At 46.6% G+C, this 18997-nt stretch overlaps 1 protein-coding gene across 1 annotated transcript in view; it reads left to right on the top strand.

Moving 5' to 3' along the window:
- Positions 1-7458: 7458 nt before the first annotated feature.
- The window catches only part of SNX30 (sorting nexin family member 30), a 53211-nt gene continuing 41672 nt past the window's right edge, over positions 7459-18997 (top strand). Inside the window, exon 1 of the mRNA XM_052776048.1 lies at positions 7459-7833. Coding sequence (XP_052632008.1) covers positions 7672-7833 — 162 coding nt within the window. The 5' untranslated portion in view covers positions 7459-7671. The remainder of the gene's footprint in view (positions 7834-18997) is intronic.

Here is an 18997-nt window from a genome sequence, read left to right as displayed (position 1 = left end):
AGCCCCGCCGCGCCGCAGCCACTGAGCTCGCGGCAGAGGCGCATGACGCACGCAGTGCGCGACGGCGCCGCCTAACTCCTTCCCGGGCGGCGGCGAAGCTCTTCGCGTCGCGTAGCTTGACGGACAGTTGAGAGTGGCCAGTCCGCTTCAAGCGGGGGTGAGGCGGGCCCGCCCCCGCCCCGCTGCGGGGCCGCCCCTGGGCTCTAGGCAACGGGCAGGGCCGGCGGGCGGGGCCCGGCCCGGCAAGGCGGCCCGGCATGGCGGCCCGGCCTGGCCCCGCTTTGAGGCGGACGTCTGCCCGGGCCGCCTTTGCCGGCCTGCCGTGCTGCGCGGGGCGGAGCCTGGCCGAAGGGGTCGGGGCCGGAGGAGACGGGCTGGTGCGTGGCGAGGCTCAGTTAGGCGCCAGTAAGTGTTCAGCTCAGGCTTTGAACTACGGTCTCTGCTGCAGGGCTCCTGCAAGGGGCGTCGGCCTGGGTGCGGGGGGGTTCAGCAGCAAGCGTGAGGGTGACACTAAGGGGACTTCAGGCGCCAGCACAGTTAAATGGGGGGGGGGGGGAAGTGAAGGGGAAAGGGTTGTTTAATTTCTTATCACACCCACGGAGTTTGAGTTTGAACACAGCAGGAATGATTACTCGGCATGAATTCCAGAAGGGGCTGTGCATTCATGTTACTAATGCATGGTTTGCTTTTGAAGTGTCAGGTAACAACTTTATAAATGAGAGTGTGTTTTCTTAAGAGATCGAGGCTGTCCTGGAGAATAAGCCTTAGTCTTAAACTGCGGCGATCTGTGACTTTTGTTTTACGTCCTTGTGGTTAAAATACCTCGGTTTGAGTCAAACCAAGCCCAGTAGTGATTTGAACTGTGGCCCTTAACAGCTGTGCCTCTGATCATACACAAGTAAAATCAGTTCTTAAGAACTGCAATAAATATATAACAGGCTGCAAACAGATGGGGCCAACGCTGACCTCCAGCTAGCCAAGAAATCAGTCACATTGCCTACTTAAGTTTTATATGCAGGGTTGGTTTTTTTTAAGGCAGTAAACAATTTTTATGAAATAAAGGCTTTTTTTTTAATAGAACCGAATTTAAACATAAGTACAGAAAATCAGTTACTGTTTAATAAGTCTTAGTTCAAGGTGTCTCTAGTTAGATGTGCTTTTACTGCAGGACATTAAACTTTTTAATACTGAGATTTTGGTGGTGTATGTAACAGGCATTTCTGAGCAAATGACACTTATGGCAGGGGTGACCCTGGATCTGGTAGTCAAACATTCTGTATGCTGCAGGGCATTTAATTTCATCTGCTTCCTCTTCCATCAAGTCTTAGAAATTCATAACCTCATCACTCTCCAGGCTTAAAGTGGAAAAAGGACTTATTAAAAACTGTTGGTTTAGTTACAGTGGAATTATTTATATTGGTAAGAATGTACACAGGGTGTACACAGTGCTAAATGCCACACTAGTCCGTTAGCCTGGACAACCAAAAATATAAATAATTGTTGAAGGCAATAAAAAAATTTTTAAGATCTTCTGCTGCAGCCAGCTATACTAGATGATGTAGAAATAAATTACATTTTTGAGAGTGTACAGAATGTATAAAAATCCTATCAGTATAACAGTTGATTCAGTTGATTTAAAATAGCGTGCATTAGTATTATGCATACAAGTTCTGTGAGATAGGGAGTGTTCTGCTAACCAAATATGCTGGCTGTCCATGCATTTATACTTACTTTTCAAAGCCTCATTAACTGTCAAAATTGTAAAACTGAACAAATTTATGTCTAGAGACTTGTAACATCCAGATTTAAAATTTGGCTTCCTAGATAGTTTGCTGGGTAAAAACAGTCTCTATGTGTTTGTGTGTGTTAATGAAAACGCAAACCAGCACCTGAGCAACCGGCAAACATCTGACAATCTCATGGGGTTTTCTGTTTGCTTTAAAGCTGTGTTAATACTGTGGAAGGCAAACATTGCTGCCTTTCCCACATAGTGGCGTTATTTTCAACTCTTCTCTTTGCCTGAACAGCTGATTGAGTGCCGTCCCTCCTTCTGATGTTTTGGGTTTGGGTTTTTTTTCATTTTTGTGATTTCTCATTGTGCCTTGAGAACTGCCATATGTGCCATTTTTTTTTTCCTTTTAATTATTCTCTCTTGGATGATCTGCCGTCCATTTTACCTAGACATCTCGCTTGTAATCCTTAATTGCTGAGAAGCATCGCAAGTGAAGAGCAGCGCAGTGCCCAAGCTAATAATCCTGCCTGGTGCATTTCTCTGCATTGTCGTGCCAGGACTGAGGATATAAGTGATTCTGAAAAGCTGCAGTTTGAGACAGACAGGCTTAGCTACTGGGGTCTCCTTTGACACAGATAATGCTGTTAAGAAGAATTAAGTAGTGGACAGTAGTCCTTGGGTGGGGATCGAGGAAGGAAAGTAGAAAAGGAAGAAGTAGCAGGGCAAGGAGGAGGAGTCATCAGCGAGGAAACTCAGGTGCAGAAGGGTTGGCACTCATTAATTCTGCAGTTCTGTACAAGTGTGACAAAAATTGATCATAGTAGTAACTGAGCATCTCTGTGAAAAGGTAGTCCTGCCTCAAGTAAAATGATACTTTGTCTTTGGAAGGAGTTTCATATCAGTAAATTAATTTCCTCTTTGGGTTGTAACAACAGGAAAGAATGTAGCCCTTGAAAGGAATGGAGTCTAATCTCTCATGCATCAGAATACTTTCATTTTCCCTGAAATTCCTCCTTCCTGTTCACCCTAATCAAATAAAAAATTATAAAATATAGCATGTATAGGGTGTCTATTGGAAAATCATTACAAAACCTTCGGTTTAAAAAAAGGCTCTTCTTGAACATTGCCTCACACATCTGCCCATGCTGCTTCTTGAGCCAATAAAATGCTGGTTTTCAGGCAAGCTGTTCTCATCATCTTGGTGTAGAGGGAGCTGTGTATCTCATTAAATAAACAAAAGCTGAGTGAAATTGGATGTGATACTGAGTGATCATAAACTGCAATGTTTCAGAATGGTCATGGGCAGTTCTGTTCACTACAGGCTGCTTGCAGTTGACAAAGCTGAGGTAAAACAATGACTTACTCTTCTCCCCCCCCCCCCCAAGTGAAAATGGGCTGTGCAGGATGTCTCCTTGGCTTGAGCCAAGATCTTCCAGAACGCTGCTGTTATTTCCAACTGGTAGTGCTACTTACACAGATCCATTCTAAACACTTCCTTTTCTTTCTGTATTTATTGTACATGTCACAAAAAAACCCAAACCCATCCAACCAACCAACCAAATTAGAATGTTTTGAAGAGTCTTTAAACACTTTATTTGGATTACTTTTTTATATCCAATTGCCTCAAGATACTGTATCCATGGTTGTACTCTTTCTCCATGGTTGGAATTCTGATTTTTCATTTGATAGCCCTTTAGCACAGACTTTGGCTTTCTATCACAAGTGACCTATCTTCCCACAATCCTGTTCATTGCTTCCCCGTCAAACTTGACAGCTTTGAAGGCTTTTGATGCAGCAAAAGTTTACCCATTAGCTTAAATGTGTGCATGAATAGTGCTGTTGACTATTGATTGTGCTAAGGGATCCCGCCTCTGTACACAGTCAACAAGCATAAGATTTAACTGGGTCGGGTCAAAAGCCTGCTCTCTTTAATCTCTGCAGTACAAGACACGAGCTGTAGTAGCATAGGGAAGGAAGGACATTTTTCAAAAGATAGCTGGATTTTAATTTTTTTATGTCCTTTAGAATGGTCTTGTTTCGTACTAGTTTCATATGTGCTTATGTGCAGACAGACACAAACGTTATCCTCTCCAGGTAGAGTACAGGGGGAAAAAGATAAAGTGGTCAAGGAGAGGCTGTCGAGAGTGGGGAAAAAAGCTTTTACTGCCATTGACCTGGCAAACCAGCCAAGCCTGACAGTCTGGCTGGTGTGGCCTCCAGCCTACCTTATCGTTTGTTGTCTGTACTGTCTGGAGTGTGCTATGGAGAAGAATCCTGTAATTTAGGCTTTAAATAGAATAACTCAAGAAAAGCAAGTGGGTTTTACATGTCCGGTCTAGTAAATAAATTCAACCTGAAGTTAGCCTTCTGCTATTCATCCTAAACCTTATTGCCATTTTGTATCTCATTATTTGAACAAGAAGATGAAGATACATTACAAAAAGAATGTTACGAAACAACTCAGAGTCCTTTTCAGGCTCATACTGAGCACTTACAAAGCCATCTGCCATTATAAAAACATCCTGAGTGCTACTACTGGAGTACCTGGTACTCCAGATCAGAACAGCAGTAAACCACTGGTGCTGCCTATCTGTAAATTTGTAAATAGGTTTTTCTATAGGTGACTTTCTGTTATTATTAAGGAGTTGCTCCAATTCTTGCTTTGAAGAAGAGCACTTTGCCACCTAAGATTGTATTGCTGCCATGTAACATATTTGCTGCTGCCTGTAACATCTGTCAACTTATTTTAAGATTAGGAACTGTATTAAATAAGAGAATTATCTTTTTTAGAGGATTTAGACAGGCAATAGAGAAAGCACCCGGATCTCAGAACCCACCACCAAACTGCTTCTATACCAACAACTGTGTCTATGTCATACATAATGCAACTCAATAGCACTGCATAGGAGCTCTTCACAATTCCTGTTCTTGCTTCTGCTGGCCTACATCCCACCCTTAGTAAAAATGACAGGAGATGTAATATACACAGAATGATCTCTGTTTGGTGCCAGAGATGCTTAATTATAATATATATCAGCCCTGGCTGCGAAGGTACAGCTGAACAGCAGAAGTAATATGAGTACTTTCTGAATAACACTGCCTTAATGGAGGTGCAAGAGTATCATTGAAAAGGCAGGATGAGATGGCAACCTGTAGATCTTTCCTCTTTCTATTTATCCTAGTAACAATCCAAAGAGGTAGCCTGTAGGACTTTCATCTCAGTGATACAGAGGCAGAACTATTTTCTTCAGAAAAAAACCATGTGAAACTGGTGAAATACCACCTAACATGCACCAGGAATTTCCTGTTTCACTTTATGTCCTTTGTCTCTTGTCCTCCTGCTAGGCACCGCTGTGAAGAGCCCAGCCCCATCTCTTCCATCCCCTCCCTGTGGGGTACTGGGGGCTGCAATTAACTGCCCTTGAAGCCATGTCTGTTTCAGGCTGAAAAAGCCTCGGCCCCGCAGCTTCTGCCTGCAGGGCAAGTGCTCTAGTCACCAGCCATCTCAGTGCCCTCCTCTGAACTTTCTCCAGTTTGTCAGTGTCTTTCTTGTATTAAGGGGCCCGCAGTCACACACAGTATTTCTGATCAGGTGTAACGAGTGCCAAGGAGAGAGCGATAAGCCCTGCCCTCCATCTGCTGCTGGTGCTGCTTGCTGTTTAGGCAGCCCAGATACCGTTGGTGGTCTTTGCTGCAAGGGTGCAACAGACTTATGCTCGGCCCGCTGCCCACCAAGCCAACAGGTTTAATATGTAGAAGGTTGTACCTGCACGGAGCTAGAATGTCCCCAGGCTTCCAAGTTTTGATGGTGTTGGTGTAAGCGTCCTTGAAAGGCTTCCTTTGGCGAAGAGTCTGAGTTGGAAGCACAGCTGGGTGAGGATGCTTAAGGAAAAGATAGGAAGAGCTCTTGGTAAGTCCTAAGCCTTTGAGATACAGGCTTTCACAAAACTGCAGGGAACTGGTTCCTGAACAGTGTGGCAGATACACGAACCTGCCTGCTGCTTTATCACAGTAGTTTCCACTTAAGATTTGGATAGTCTAGAAGAAAGCTGAGGTGTATGTATTTATGCTGGCTAATTTGTATTGTTTCCTTTTCCTGATAGAAAAATAGGTTGTTGTTTCTTAAGTGTAATGAACAAGGCATATTTCACAGCCTCTTTCTCACTGGGGCCTGGACTTGGTTGGGGCTTTTGATTGTTACCGGAGTTCAAACATTATGTAATACTGAGTAGTTATTTATAGTAAGGATTGATTTTTTCATAGGTTTTTTTCCCTGTGATAAATAGCATTTCTTTTTGTAATGAAAGTCCACAGTGTTGCAGTCCTGTGTTTGTCCTGCTGCGCGGCACCTGGTGTTGACACCCTGCTAGCTTTCCCTTAGGTAGTGGTGCTGCCCTTTTGATTTCAGTGGGCTGTACTCCCCCGCGAGGAGTTAAACACGAGCAAAAATGTTTACAGCACCCGAGTCCTGTTTGGTCACGTATCTGTATGCATCTCTTTATATATCTGTATATAGCAGGAAGGGATTGTGACAGTCTTGCAGTGATCCATCTCTTCCCGCAGTAGCATGTTACTCTATTACATCTAATTAGTGCTAAGCAAATTATTCAAAAGGAATAATTTATCAGACAAATGTAGCTGCTTTATCTGCTCAGGGAATAACTTAAACCAGACTATGATTTTTTTCTCCAACTTATTAATTATTCAGCAGTCATCAACCCTTTTTTCACATTGTTAACTGTGGACGGATTGCTGAATTTCTGCAATTGACACATGCTGTTAGACAAATTCGCACGGACCATTTCTACAGGACTTGGCATCATCTTTCAGCTCATTTTAGCAAATCACAAGAGAGCCTGAATTTAGGGTTGCCTGAAAAAATACAAAAATTCTTTCCACACAGGGTCAGAGCAGAACTTCCCAGTGCATCTTCTTTAAAATTCCATTTTTTTCAAGTATAAAAAGAACTCTCTGCAATGCATGCCAAGCAGCTCCAGTATGAAACGTTATTCTACAAAAATGTGAGCGCTCCCAAGCGCGGCGACAGTAAGCAGACGGCCGTCGTCGACAGCGTGTTTCTGCAGCTTGCTGGCCTCGGGCGCAAGGCATCGCCCGGCGCCTCTGCTTGGGCTGCAACACTCAGCCCGTGGCACAGACCAGGTCCCCGAGGAAGGGCCTTGTCCCCACGCCCGGCTCGGTAGGTCGCTCTTCCTGGGGGGACTGGAGGAGGCGCCTCCCGAGCCCGACTGCCGTTTCGGCCACCCGCCCCCCTGCCCACGTCGCGACCGAGGCGGGCTCCCGTCCTGCGCGGAGGCCCGCGGTTTCTGCAGAGTTTCCCTTCAAACACGTGAATAGTTTGAAGTCGGCGAACCGAGCCTGCGAAAGCCGAGCAGCTGGTTTGCTTGTCTGCCGTTCAGCCGCGCTTCCACGCCGCCGTCAGCTCAGTGCTGCGGCGGGGCGGGGCCGCCCCGCCCGGCGGCTTCGCGGGCCCGCCGCCGCCGTCGCCTCCTCCTCCCCCAGCCCCGGGCGGCGGCTGGCACCGACCGCCCCGCCCCGCCCCGCCGGGGCCTGCCGAGGGCGGGGCCTGCTCCCGCCGCAGCCCCACCCGCTGCTGCCGCTCGGGGGCGGCCCCGCGCCTTCCGCTCGTCGCCCGGGGCAGGGGGCGGGCCGGCCGGGCAGCTGGGCGGTCGCCGCCGCCGCCGCGCGGCGCGGGAGGCAGGTGGCGCCGGTGGTGCTTTGTAAGGGGGCGGGCGGCGGCGCGGGCAGGCGCTGCTCTCGCTCCTCCTCCTCGGCCGCCGCCGCCGCCTCCTCCTTCTCCTTCTCCTCCTCCTCGTAGAGCGGTGGCGGCGGGCAGGCTCCGGTCGCGGCCCCGCAGCTCCCCACCGAGGCGGCGCGGCCTCCGCTCCCTCCTTCCTCGGTCGGTGCCCGGCCTCGGCGCGATGTCGGGCGGCGCGGCGGGCGCCCCCAAGCCTCTCCCGTCTTCCGGGCCCAAGTCGCTGCGGGAGATGCCGCATCCCCTGGCCACGTCCAGCAGCGAGGAGATGGGGCCGGCGCTCACCCCCAGCCCCGACCTGCTCCTGCCCCGCAGCATCGCCGACAAGGTACGCCTCGGAGAAGGGGGGCCGCGGCGTTTGAGGGGGGGGCGGGGAGTTGTCTCCGCTTTTGAGGGGAGCGTGGAGAGGAGGGAGAAGGGCTGTGTGTGTGTTTTTCCCCGCCACATCCACTTCTCCGGCTGCATCCCTGGCTGCCCGCGGGGAAATGAAGCCCTGGGCGCTGGTGACATCCATTGCAAGAGCCCGGGGCTGCCCGCGGGGGGAGAAGGAACTTGGTGTGGGGGCTGCAGGCATCGTGCCTCTCTGCGAGGGACCAGGTGGGACGCCGCTGCTCCTGCTCTCACCGGAGTGGGTGCAAGAGGCAAGATTCTACCGATCGTATCTTCCCGTGGCTCGTACCCTCTACAGACGGGTCTGAATGCTTCAGGAATTGCTGCAGCTCCCTCGCCGTCTTCTTCCTGTAGCCCTCACAGGGAAGGCTTGGAGCTGCCCTTGTTTCCTTACCACCGAGCTTGCCATCAACTTGTCTGTGATTGCCCTCTCCAGAGCTGAGCTTCTGCTTGCTTCTTCACAGCAGTGTAATACGGAAAGGATGCTGTTGCAGGAGTATGTGTGTGCTCTCCCTTCCCTAGCTCTGGCATGTGTCCACAGGACACTAGCGGGCTTGCCCGTGCCTTTCCTGTGTGTGGGCCTTGGATGTGATAATTCCCAAATGTGAAAGCAGTAGTGGCAGCACAGCACTCCTGATATGTTAACTACTCTTGCAAGAACGTAGTATCTCTGTGGGCAGATTTCCAGAAACCTGTTAAAGTAGGATTTCTGGGAGCAAGGGTTGCAAGGGGTGAGATCGGTTTGAAACTTCGTAATAAGCAGTTCTGGGCTCGCTGGTGTGCTTACAAGGTGTTAACAGAGCTGCTGGTGGCAAGAGGTGCTTTCTGTGGCTGTTGTCCTGGGGAGGGTGGAGCTGCTTCTGGGAAGGATGGATCTGGTAGTCTTCAAAAGCCTTGGGGCTGCCAGCAGTATCTGGTCCAATACACTCCTGTGTTCTAGGGGAAGGGGTCGAGGTAGTCTGTTGTCTTCCATGTGTCACCTTCTGCTGCTTTGTAACTGTGCTGTACAGATTCAGCAATTGTTCCTGCCAGTCTAAGGAGCCCTCTCCTCGAACATTTGCCCACTGTTGCTCAAGTGAGAAGCCAGGCTTACCTTCCCTTTGGGAACATATGCCTTCATCTACCAAACTTGTCAGAGAGTCGATGGCCCTCTGAGAGAAGGAGGTATGTGAGTAAGGTGGGAGTAGGAGTTGTGGAGTTTTTTGTCTATGATAGATTGGATTTACTTATGCAATTAGGTTGCTGTCTGACCAACCTGTAGCAATAGGAGTTGGCAGCTGCCTTCATGGGTCCTCTTGCAGCTCAGGAGTGCAGTGATAGTACTGTACTCGCTCTGTTAGCACTGTCCATCCACACTGCTGTGTAGCTGGTGAGAAGCTCTGTTCCGAGGAGCTCACACCCTGTAACTTCTTTCTTCAGCTGTACTAAGAGCTTTTTTTCTTTTGGAGCACAAGCAAGCTCCTGTCTGCTTTACTGCTTTGAGGTGTCCGAGAAGTGTATCACCATCCCTGATAACCTAGGAGCAGAAATGCGTCTCTAGCCTCAGGCTGTGGTCAGCTAACTTCTTGTCAGTAGGAAGGTTCTTGCCCAGTTTTTCCACCAGCAACACAGGTGAAGTCCATCTTCTAGTACCTGTATGTAGTACTGTCCTGTTCTAGGCGCTTGGCAGCACAGAAGTACTCTAAAGGGGAGAGCCAAAAGGGGCTGAGGTAAGCGATTTTTAGACTTGAGAGCAGTTCTGTGGTTGACCTGGAAATGACACTAGGGTAATGAGCCTTGCAGAATAAAAGGATTTCCAGTAGGAGGAGTGCAGTGTTCTTTTTTTTTTTTTTCCTTATAGCTGAATTAGCAGAAAAAGACAAATGTCTGATCCTTCCGATGGAAGGAGTCCAACAGCGCTGCTGTGTGAGGGATGTCCCTTCTTCTGCTTAATACCTGACTCACTGGCAAGAAAAAAATGAGTTGACTTTTTTCCCACCTCAGGAAAAACTTCAGCAAACAAACGGGTGTTCCTAACTTTAAGGCAATAGTAAACTTCAACTGCTTGCACTGTATATTGAGTAGTCTAGAGAGCAAGTATGTGAAGTGGAGGTAAGTAGGTAAAACTGCCTTTTAGGTGGTTAGTATGTCTCTTGGTCTTAATTTCTGGTAGAGGGTCATTAATCTCTTGAAAGCCTGGCTCACTAATGAGCTAACAATCTGTGGACAGCTCCAATAGTTGCGTAATAGAGGGAGGTCAGTATTTAAGTCTAACTTGGGCTTAAAGGTCTGCAGCTGTTCTTTATTGATTCTTGAACAGGAGGTGTGCTTGTCTGCTCTCTTGGTCTTTCCAAGGGCCTTTCTGGAGACTCTGGTGGAGATTGGCACTGCAGGAGAAGTTTGGGTTGAAGTCTCCTGCTGCAAAGTGGCTCTGAGTCAGTAAGCTTCTGTAAGGACCACTGTCCATAATAGGACTGTACTAGGACATCCCTCTGGCAGAGGGATAGTGGCAATGGCTGACCCATCACCATGAACTGGATAATTTGCCTTTTCTGGGTGGTTCTTACCTGCTCTGAGCAAATGCTTCCTAAACACCGCTGCAAGATGTAAGTACCTAAGACTGAAATCCTCTGAGGGGAGAAAGTGCAGAAGTAAGGGAAGTTTTCTGCCCATAAAGCAGTGCTTCAATTCCCACTGCCACAGATGTGCAGCCTGAAGTGGCTGAACCTTTGCCATCGCTGCTTTGCATTCTTTAAAGCATGCTTTCCTTGCTTTTTTGGAGCTCCTGAGTAAGAACACTACTTTATCCTGAGACAGAAGAGCCTGGAGGACAGGAACACTGCCTGTATGCCTCCTGTTGGGTTTTGATACAAACTCGGTAATAACCTAGGAGCTTAGACCCTGTCTAACTTAGTCTCATAAAGCTTTGGTTGCTGTTCAAGAACAGTGGCTAATGCTGCTAGAGCAGCAGGTCATGGGAAAGGGAAAGAAAACCACCTGTGCTGTTTTCTGTGGCTTCCCCTGTTCTGAGGCCCTCTAAATAGACTAGTCTCAAGTTTTCTGAATCTTATGAAGAGGCCTGCAGAGCTTTCATTGTCTGAGAGCGTCTTCCTCCTGACTTGTAGGAGAGAGCTGTTTTAGGAGCCAGAAGACCTTTACTTCTGAGCAGCATCTAACCTCTTAAATGAAATGGACATTTCTGTCTAAGTACTTGGCTTTCACAGTGATTCTGCAGCAAACATCAAACACTTGAGTTGTAGATTCTTGTCTCTGAAGCATTCCTGTATTGGCTAGATCTTTCCATAAAGATCTTTCTGTTCCCCTCAAGTCTAATTGCATAAAAAATTGTTTGTCCTGATACCTGACCACCACCAGGTTTTTTGAGCTTATTCTCCTTTTACCCTTGCTAACGTCCAAATAAGGAGACAGCTAAAGCTGAACCTAAGCATTATTGACACACCCCACTCCCCCCCTTTTTTTTGACATTAGGTGAGAAGGGAACATGCAGGAGGAAACAATCCCTCAGGATGCATGGCAGGGGCCATTGCAGAGTTAGCTGTAAAACTGAGTTCTTGCTCTCTTACAGAGGTTTTGGAAGGCATGCAAGCTAATTGAGATCTGCTTTTCAGAGCAGATCCACTGCAGAGGAAGGTAGGACAAATGAGGAAGTGTCAGTGTGGATTTCTCTCCTTTTTCCTTTAAAAAAAAAAAAAGTTCTACTTGCATGTGACTACTTGACTCTCCTTCACTAGTATGTCACTTTCAATAGCAAGTCTGCTCTGTGCACTAGGAGAAACACTTTGACACTGAGGAGAAAAGGCAATCAATAAGATGGGCTACTGGGTTCAGAGCTGAGGTGAGAAGTAGATGGTATTCTGCTGTAATAGTACCCAAATAGTTGTAGAAGTGTGATAAGACTCAGGATGCAGCCCCACTGAGGCTATGCAGTTTTAATAGCATGCTGCTAAGTGTTGGAAGTGCCAGGCTGTGCAGAATCAGAAAGTGTTTTTTGTATGTCTTGCTTACTCTGTCCTCTAGCTGTGGTCCTTGTAGTCCCCCTAGACTTGTGTCATGAGGGTATCTTCCTAACAGGGTAACGTTGGCTGTTCTTGCTATGGTCTGCCTTGAGACTGGCAGCTGATAGGGTCTCAACTCCCAGTACTGGTTTCTTGCCTATCACTCCAAAAGCTTTCATATCCCACCTGTCCTAGGGCTCAGACTCCCTTGTCCTCTTTCAGATATCTCTGACTACCTGACACTGTACTTGCAGCCAGCTACCTATAACCTGTTCCGCTTTTCTTCTTTGAAGATGTGCATGCCTTGTGTTTGGCTCTGTTAATGCTAGACAGCTGAAGTGACTGTCAAGGCTGTTTTACAGGTAGTAAGTATATCAAGCAGAGCTGATGTGGAATACCAGGCTTGCAATGAATGCATAGCTTGAATTTGCTAATTCATGGAGATGGACATTAAAACTCCTACTGCAAACTTCTGGTTACTAACTGAAAACTATTGCTTGCGTGGGACCCCTTGCTCATCTGCTTCCAAGCTACCACCCTGGTGAATCCATAGGCCTGTATTAGCACCTGATCAAGTATAAATACTTGGTGTGTTTGCTGGAGTGCTCTTACTTAGCACTCATATTCTGGAAGGGAGCCTGGCAGCTCTCCAACAAAAAATATACCAAGAGTCTGGAGCTCTACTTCCAGTCTGCTTGGTTGCTAGTTTATAATTATTGCTCTTAACTTCATCCACCCACAGATGAAACCAGTTTGCAGTATAATCTGAAAGCTTAAAATAGTTCTGCCTGAGCTTCTACAAACCTCTTCCTTCTCTGACTGAAAAAGGACTGTTAGACCAGCACCATGTATTGTACTTAAAGCAAGCTGGAGGTAAGTTCTCAGTCTCAGGAGAGACTGAGGACTACAGAAAGTAAGGAACTGAAGTTGGTGAACTCATGAAGCAATGTCAGTATGGATGAGTTGATCTCAGTTCCATTCTACAGGAACACAAAACTGACAATTGCAGAGAAGCTGAGGCTGGAAGGCACCTCTGGGTATCTTCTAGTCCAACCCCTCAGCTCAGAGCAGGGTTAGGTAGAGCAGGTTGCCTAGGATGCTGTGAAGCTGGTTTTTTAATATCTCTGGGTAACCTGTTCCTGCATCCAGTCACCCACAAAGTAAAATTTCTTTCTCATGTTTAAGTGAAACTTCCAGTATTTCAATTTGTGCCCATTGTCCGGTGTTCTGTTGTTGGATCCACTGAAAAGATCCACCCCCTTCTGTAGACCCTCCCATCAGGTATTTATCCATATTGGTAAGATCTCCTGAGCATTCTCCTCTGCAGGCTGTTGGCTGTCTCTGCCAAGAGGCATATTGTTGGCTTATGGCCAACTTTTTCATCGGGATCTGTTGTGTGTGGTGTGGGGGTTTTTTTTTTTGTGGAGATGGTTTTTCTTGGTTGGTTGGTTTTTTTCCCTTCTGCCAAGCTGCTTTTCAACCAGTTAGCCCCCAGCACATACTACTACATGGGGTTATTCCTGCCAGGTGCAGGACTTTGTGCATCCTCATGTTGAATTTCATGAGGTACCTGTCAGTGCATTTCTCCAGCCTGTTGAGGTTCCTCTGAATGACAGCACAACCATGTGATGTATCAAGCATTCTATCCAGTTCTGTACCCTCAGCACATTTGCTGAGGATGTACCCTGTCCCATCATTTAGGTCATTAATAAAGGTGTTAAACAGTAGTGGCCCTATTACTGTCTGCTGGTGTAGTCCACTAATGTCTGCCTTCCAGTCGGAATCTGTGGCATCACAACGCTTTGAGCCCAGCAGTTCAGCCAGTTTTCAGACCACTTCGCTGTACATCTGCCTAGCTTGTACCTCATCAGCTTGTCTAGGAGGATGTTATAGGAGACAGTGTTGAAAGCCCTCTTAAAGTTGAGATGAACCACATTAAAGCTCTCCTCTTGTACAGCAGGCCAGTCATATCTTCATAGCAGGTGTTGGGTAGGTTAAGCATGACTTCCCTTAAGTCTGTGCTGACTTCTCATTACCATGTCTTTTGTGTGTTTGGAAGTGCTTTCCAATATTTGCTCGTTCACCTTTCCAGGGATTGAGGTGAGGGTCACTGGCCTGTAGTTCCCTGTATCTGCCTTCTTGAAGACACGAGTGACACTTGGTTTCTTCCAGTCCTTGGGAACCTCCGCTCATCACCATAATAAGGATAAGATAATTGAAAGTGGCATTACAGTGGCATCGCCCAGCTCCCTCAGCACTTTTGAGTTCATCTCATCATGGGTTTATGTCTGTCCAGTTTGTCGAAATGCTCCCTAACCTGGTCCTCCCCCACTGATTGTGAGCTTGCCTTGTTCCAGACTTTCCTGCTGAGCTCAGGGACCTGGGATTCCTGAAGGCTGGTCACCTCAATAAACACTGAGGCAAAGAAAGTACCGAGTACCTTGGCCTTATCTGCATCCTTTGTCATCAGATCCTCTGCCCCATCAGGACTGCCTTTTCCTTGTTCTTCATTTTGCTGCTGATGTACCTGTAGAAGCCTTTCTTGTTGCTGTTCTTATACTTTGCCAGATTTGGTTCCATCCCACTAAACCCATCCCGGCATGCTCAGGCAGTATCTCTGTATTCCTCCTGGGTTAACTGTGCCTGCTGCTGCCTTTTTTATTCTTCCTTTTTGTATTTGAGTTTAGTCAGGAGCTCTCTGTTGATGCATGCGGATCTCTAGCCACCTTTGCTTGATTTCCTGCTTATGGGATGGACCAGTTTTGGGGCTGGAGAGGTGTTCCTTGAAAATCGGCTAGTTCTGCTGGATGCTGCCCCAGGGCCATGTGTCTTCTTCCTAGCGGACCCCTGAAGAGGCCAAAGTCTGCTCCCTGGAAGTCTGGGGTTGTGATCCTGCTTTTTGCTTTGCTCCCTCCTCTCAGGATCCCAAACTCCACCAGCTCATGGCTGCTGTGGCCAAGGCAGCTCCCTACCTTCACATCCCTGATAAATTCTTCCTAAGTTCAGCAAAGCATCTCCCCTTGTCAGCTTATCAGTCACCTGTGTCAGGCATTTGTCATCAATGCACTTCAGAAACCTTCTAGGTGATGGCACCTCTGCTGTGTTGTCCCTCTAGCAAATACTGTTGTGATTCAAGTTACCCTTAGGGACCTGTGACCATGAGGCTTCTTCCAGTAAATCCCTGTCCTTGTCTGCAGAAGAAGTGCTTGAAGAACACAGGAATGTTGTTTTCCACCTAGGACAGTAGGATTGCTAGTTTGGTTGAACTGTCTCCTAACTGTTTCAGAATTCACCTCTTTATGAAGCTGTTCTCCTGGCTTTTGGGAAGTCTGTCGTTCTCTTCCCCCAGTCACTGCACTGAATGGGGAGGTTATATTGCATAGTAGATGTGTGTTAAATCACTGAACCGTATGGTTCTTAGGCCAGGAAGCTTTTAGGTACAAGTGGTTGTCTGCCACATGCTTCATAAGTGGGCCATTAGCTCTCAAAGGCTGAGCTTAGTCGTTGTCTTGTTCAAAGGAACTGCTTTCTTTTCTATTGCACTGTGTGCATGTGTGAACATGCGTGCATCACGTAGCTCTTTTCTAGTCTCCTAGTTAAAAGAACTGACTTAAACCTAGCATGGCTTTCAGCTTGCCATCAGTGCTCTACCCAGAGCCAAGCTGCTGGCTGAATGCAGTTTCCCATCTTTCATAACGGTGGTAACTAGAACTGCTGTCTCTAGTATTTAATCTCTCAAACTCACAATAGGATAGGTTAATGCCATGGTATCTTACTGAAAAGACAGAGTGCTTGTCTCCTTTTTGCTTTTACTCGGGTTTGATGGTGTAGACGCACATACAACAATGCATTGGTGTACTTGCTTACAGTTGCCTTCATTTGTAGAAATAGGATGTTATTGGTAAGGCTGCTTTAATGATATCTTACAGTGTAGCTGCTCTAGTACTGTTGTAAAACAGTACTTGGTGGTCTCTTTATGATCCACAACTTCCCGGTACAGTGAGTTTTTCTGGAATTGGCAATCCCCATCTCTTCTGAACAAGATGAATGATAGCTAACACTTAACTTGGGACAAACGCATCAACATAACTGTCTTAGTACTGTTACTTTTTAAATCTTTACATCTGGTAAAACTGAACATAGTTTTTACTGTATAACAGTATTATTACTCTGTCGTTCTTATTTCAACTTAACGGAGGGAGGGGTATACTTTGAAGTTGGATTCGGTGTTGCACAGCTTTCATAATCTTTTCAACAGGATTGCTTCATACTTAATGAGACAGAGTATTGAAAACAGATATTTAAAATGTACGCAGAGGAACTTGGTTCTTCAGCCGGTTTTCAGAAGGGTGTCTTGGCAATAACTTGTCAGCCATGGTGGAAAAAGTTATGCTTGGTGGTTGGAAAGAATCCTCTGGGCTGCCTGTGCTGGAATGCCTCAAACCTACCCAAGTTGCTGGATGCTCTCAGAGCTCCTTCATGGGGAGAAGGGGATAAGCAGACTGATTAAGAAGCTCTCTTTTTACAGCTGTGTGGGCACATCATTCTCCTATCAGTGCCTCAGGGGTTTGTGATAAGCCTCAGGCAGCATGTCCCTGTAATTAATGATGGGAGGGGCAGAGGATAAAGAGGCTTTCCTATTGACACACTGTGATCTGGGAGATGTCAGTTCCTCGTTAACATGCAAACTGTTGTCCTAGTGTCTTCTAGCATCGTGGATTACTTTTATGGTATCAAACAGATTGTCTGGCTGTCGCACTAGCCAGTCTCTTCCTTATCTGAGTGGAGAAGCTGGTTTCTGTAAAGTAGGTCAGGAGACAAGGCAGGAGCTCTTACGATGCAGTGAGACTTAACTCAGAACTGCTACATGAAAATCTACTTGCAACACCTAAACTGCATCTTTGAGATTGTAACTTGCATGTGTTTTCAGTCTGTAGAAGACAATATGCCAATTAAAAATGGCATTTGATCTTGAGTATATCTCAGAAGTAACTTTACTGAGGCTTGGTCTCTGCTGACCTTAAGCAAGATCTTAAATGCTGAGCTGTCCTGACTTTTTAAGCTGTGGCTGACTTGACTGCCTGAGCCCGGGTTGTAGTGCCGCTGAGATGCCAAGCTGTTGTGGCTGGGGAAAACCACTCCCATCACTAGGATGACATGGGGCAGAAAGCTCCAAACTCCACCTAGGAGGTGGTGGCAGCTGCAAGCCTGAGGTAGAAGCTGAGTGAATTTACTCTTAGTAAGAATTTACTCTTAGTAAGTTATTGAAAAACTGTGGGGAACCTGTTTCTCTTCCAGTTACTACGGGCAATAACTGACAGTAAGGTAGCTACTAGCAATACTGTAACGACCAATTGAAGATGGAAAACAAATCCAGTGAGCTGCAACTCTTTTAATGAGTTAGCATTCCCAATGCCAGTCCAACTTAAATGGTTTACTGACAGATGAATTTATGGGACATGTTTTATTTTCTAAATTGGGAGGGGTGGAGTATGGAAAGAGGTATTGCCTTCGGCTGTAGGTGATATTATAATGCCAAAACTGTTGATTCTCAACCAGATATTTCACAGAAATAATGAAGTATCTGTCTGAATAAGCATGTAGGTGACATGGTTAGTGGAACTAGCTGAAATTGTTCTGAAAATAAAGGCAATAATCCAAAATTCATACAACAGGCAAGGAAAGAGCTCAACCAAGAGCTGTATTTAGAGTGGTCCTCAAAGCATAAATTCCTTTGGAGAACATCACTGTCTTACAGCCGTGTTCAGAGCTTCTACACTGCTTCCTCTATGAAGCAATAAGCAGTAGGTGAGAAGTTACTCTCAAAGTGAAAGTGGTGGTGTCTCTAACCCCTAAAGATGGGCTTCTCCTGGACCCAGATGTGTGGTTTTATGTGTCTTAGGTTGAAGAGAACTACACCAGCATGTGGGAGCAAAGACATTGCAAAAATGTGTTGTACTCTACTCTCCAGGAAAATGAACAAAATGTAAATAGCAACTGGCTTTACTTGCTTCTAGATTGATACCCTTAGGTTAAGGGAGTGCAGACCCTACTGTGACGATGACAAGCTTTCTGCCTGTCTTGGAAAAGAATAGTTGCAGTGGTCTGTAGTTTTATTAGTGATAGGATGGCTTACAGTACTGAAGCACATGCTTGAATCCTGATTCTTACTCTTAGTCTGTGCTCTAACCTCAAGCTGAATTTAAGTCTGAAAAAACAAGCTCTTTTAAACCACCCTAATGCTGCATATCTGATGAGAGTAGCTAGTAGCCTCTCAAAGCCAAAGTACTAGCAAGGGGTGAAGCTTCTCTCTGTCACATCTACCAGAAAAGCTGTTACTGCACTGGTTCAATGCCCTGTCCTTAGGGGAAAGTGTTGCCTTACACTGCTTGAATGGAAGTTGCTGCATCCTTCTGAAGGACCTCTTAGGGTACAAAAAAAACTATCTTAAAGTCTGTCTGCATAGTTGGCCTCACTTTTCTGGTGAGCTTGAATGATGTGATGTGTTCCTTGAAAGGAATATGCTGCAGTGCAGGTGGTGCTCAAGGGCAGAGAAGCCTCTTCCCCCTCAGTGCTGCAGATGGTGTTAGCAACAGCTACTTTTGACTAGCTCAGTGGTGAAAGCGCTGACATGTGGGAACGGCAAGTGATAGACTACCCCAGACAATACTCAAACCCATGCTTATCTGGATAGAACTGGCACGCTTGCTGTAGCTTTTTAGATGCCAGTGTAAGGCCAATTGTAAGTGAAAATCTTGGATACTGCCAAGATGAAACTGTGTTTTGGATTGTTGCCAAGAAAATCCCTGGAAAATTTTAGTCAATACCATTTATTGCCAGTGATCATCTTGGCCTCTTAAGGATTTGTATGCTGACTTTCAGTGTGCTGACTAGCTTGCTCCTGGATCACTACACTTTACCTAAAGAATCTGTGCCAAACCCCCGTATGTGCCACAGTGGCTGTCAGGGCCTGGGCCGTATAAATAAAGGGTGTTTCTATAGATTAATTAGTCTGTAGATATCATGCCTTGTTTCTTCCCCCCATCAGTCTCTGTAGATAGCTTTCATACTGTGAAGAAGTACTGCATGACTGCTTTTCCTCGCTTG

The sequence above is a fragment of the Harpia harpyja genome, chromosome Z (assembly GCF_026419915.1).
Source record: "Harpia harpyja isolate bHarHar1 chromosome Z, bHarHar1 primary haplotype, whole genome shotgun sequence".
NCBI lineage: Eukaryota > Metazoa > Chordata > Aves > Accipitriformes > Accipitridae > Harpia > Harpia harpyja.
This window is presented reverse-complemented; position numbering and strand designations above follow the sequence as displayed.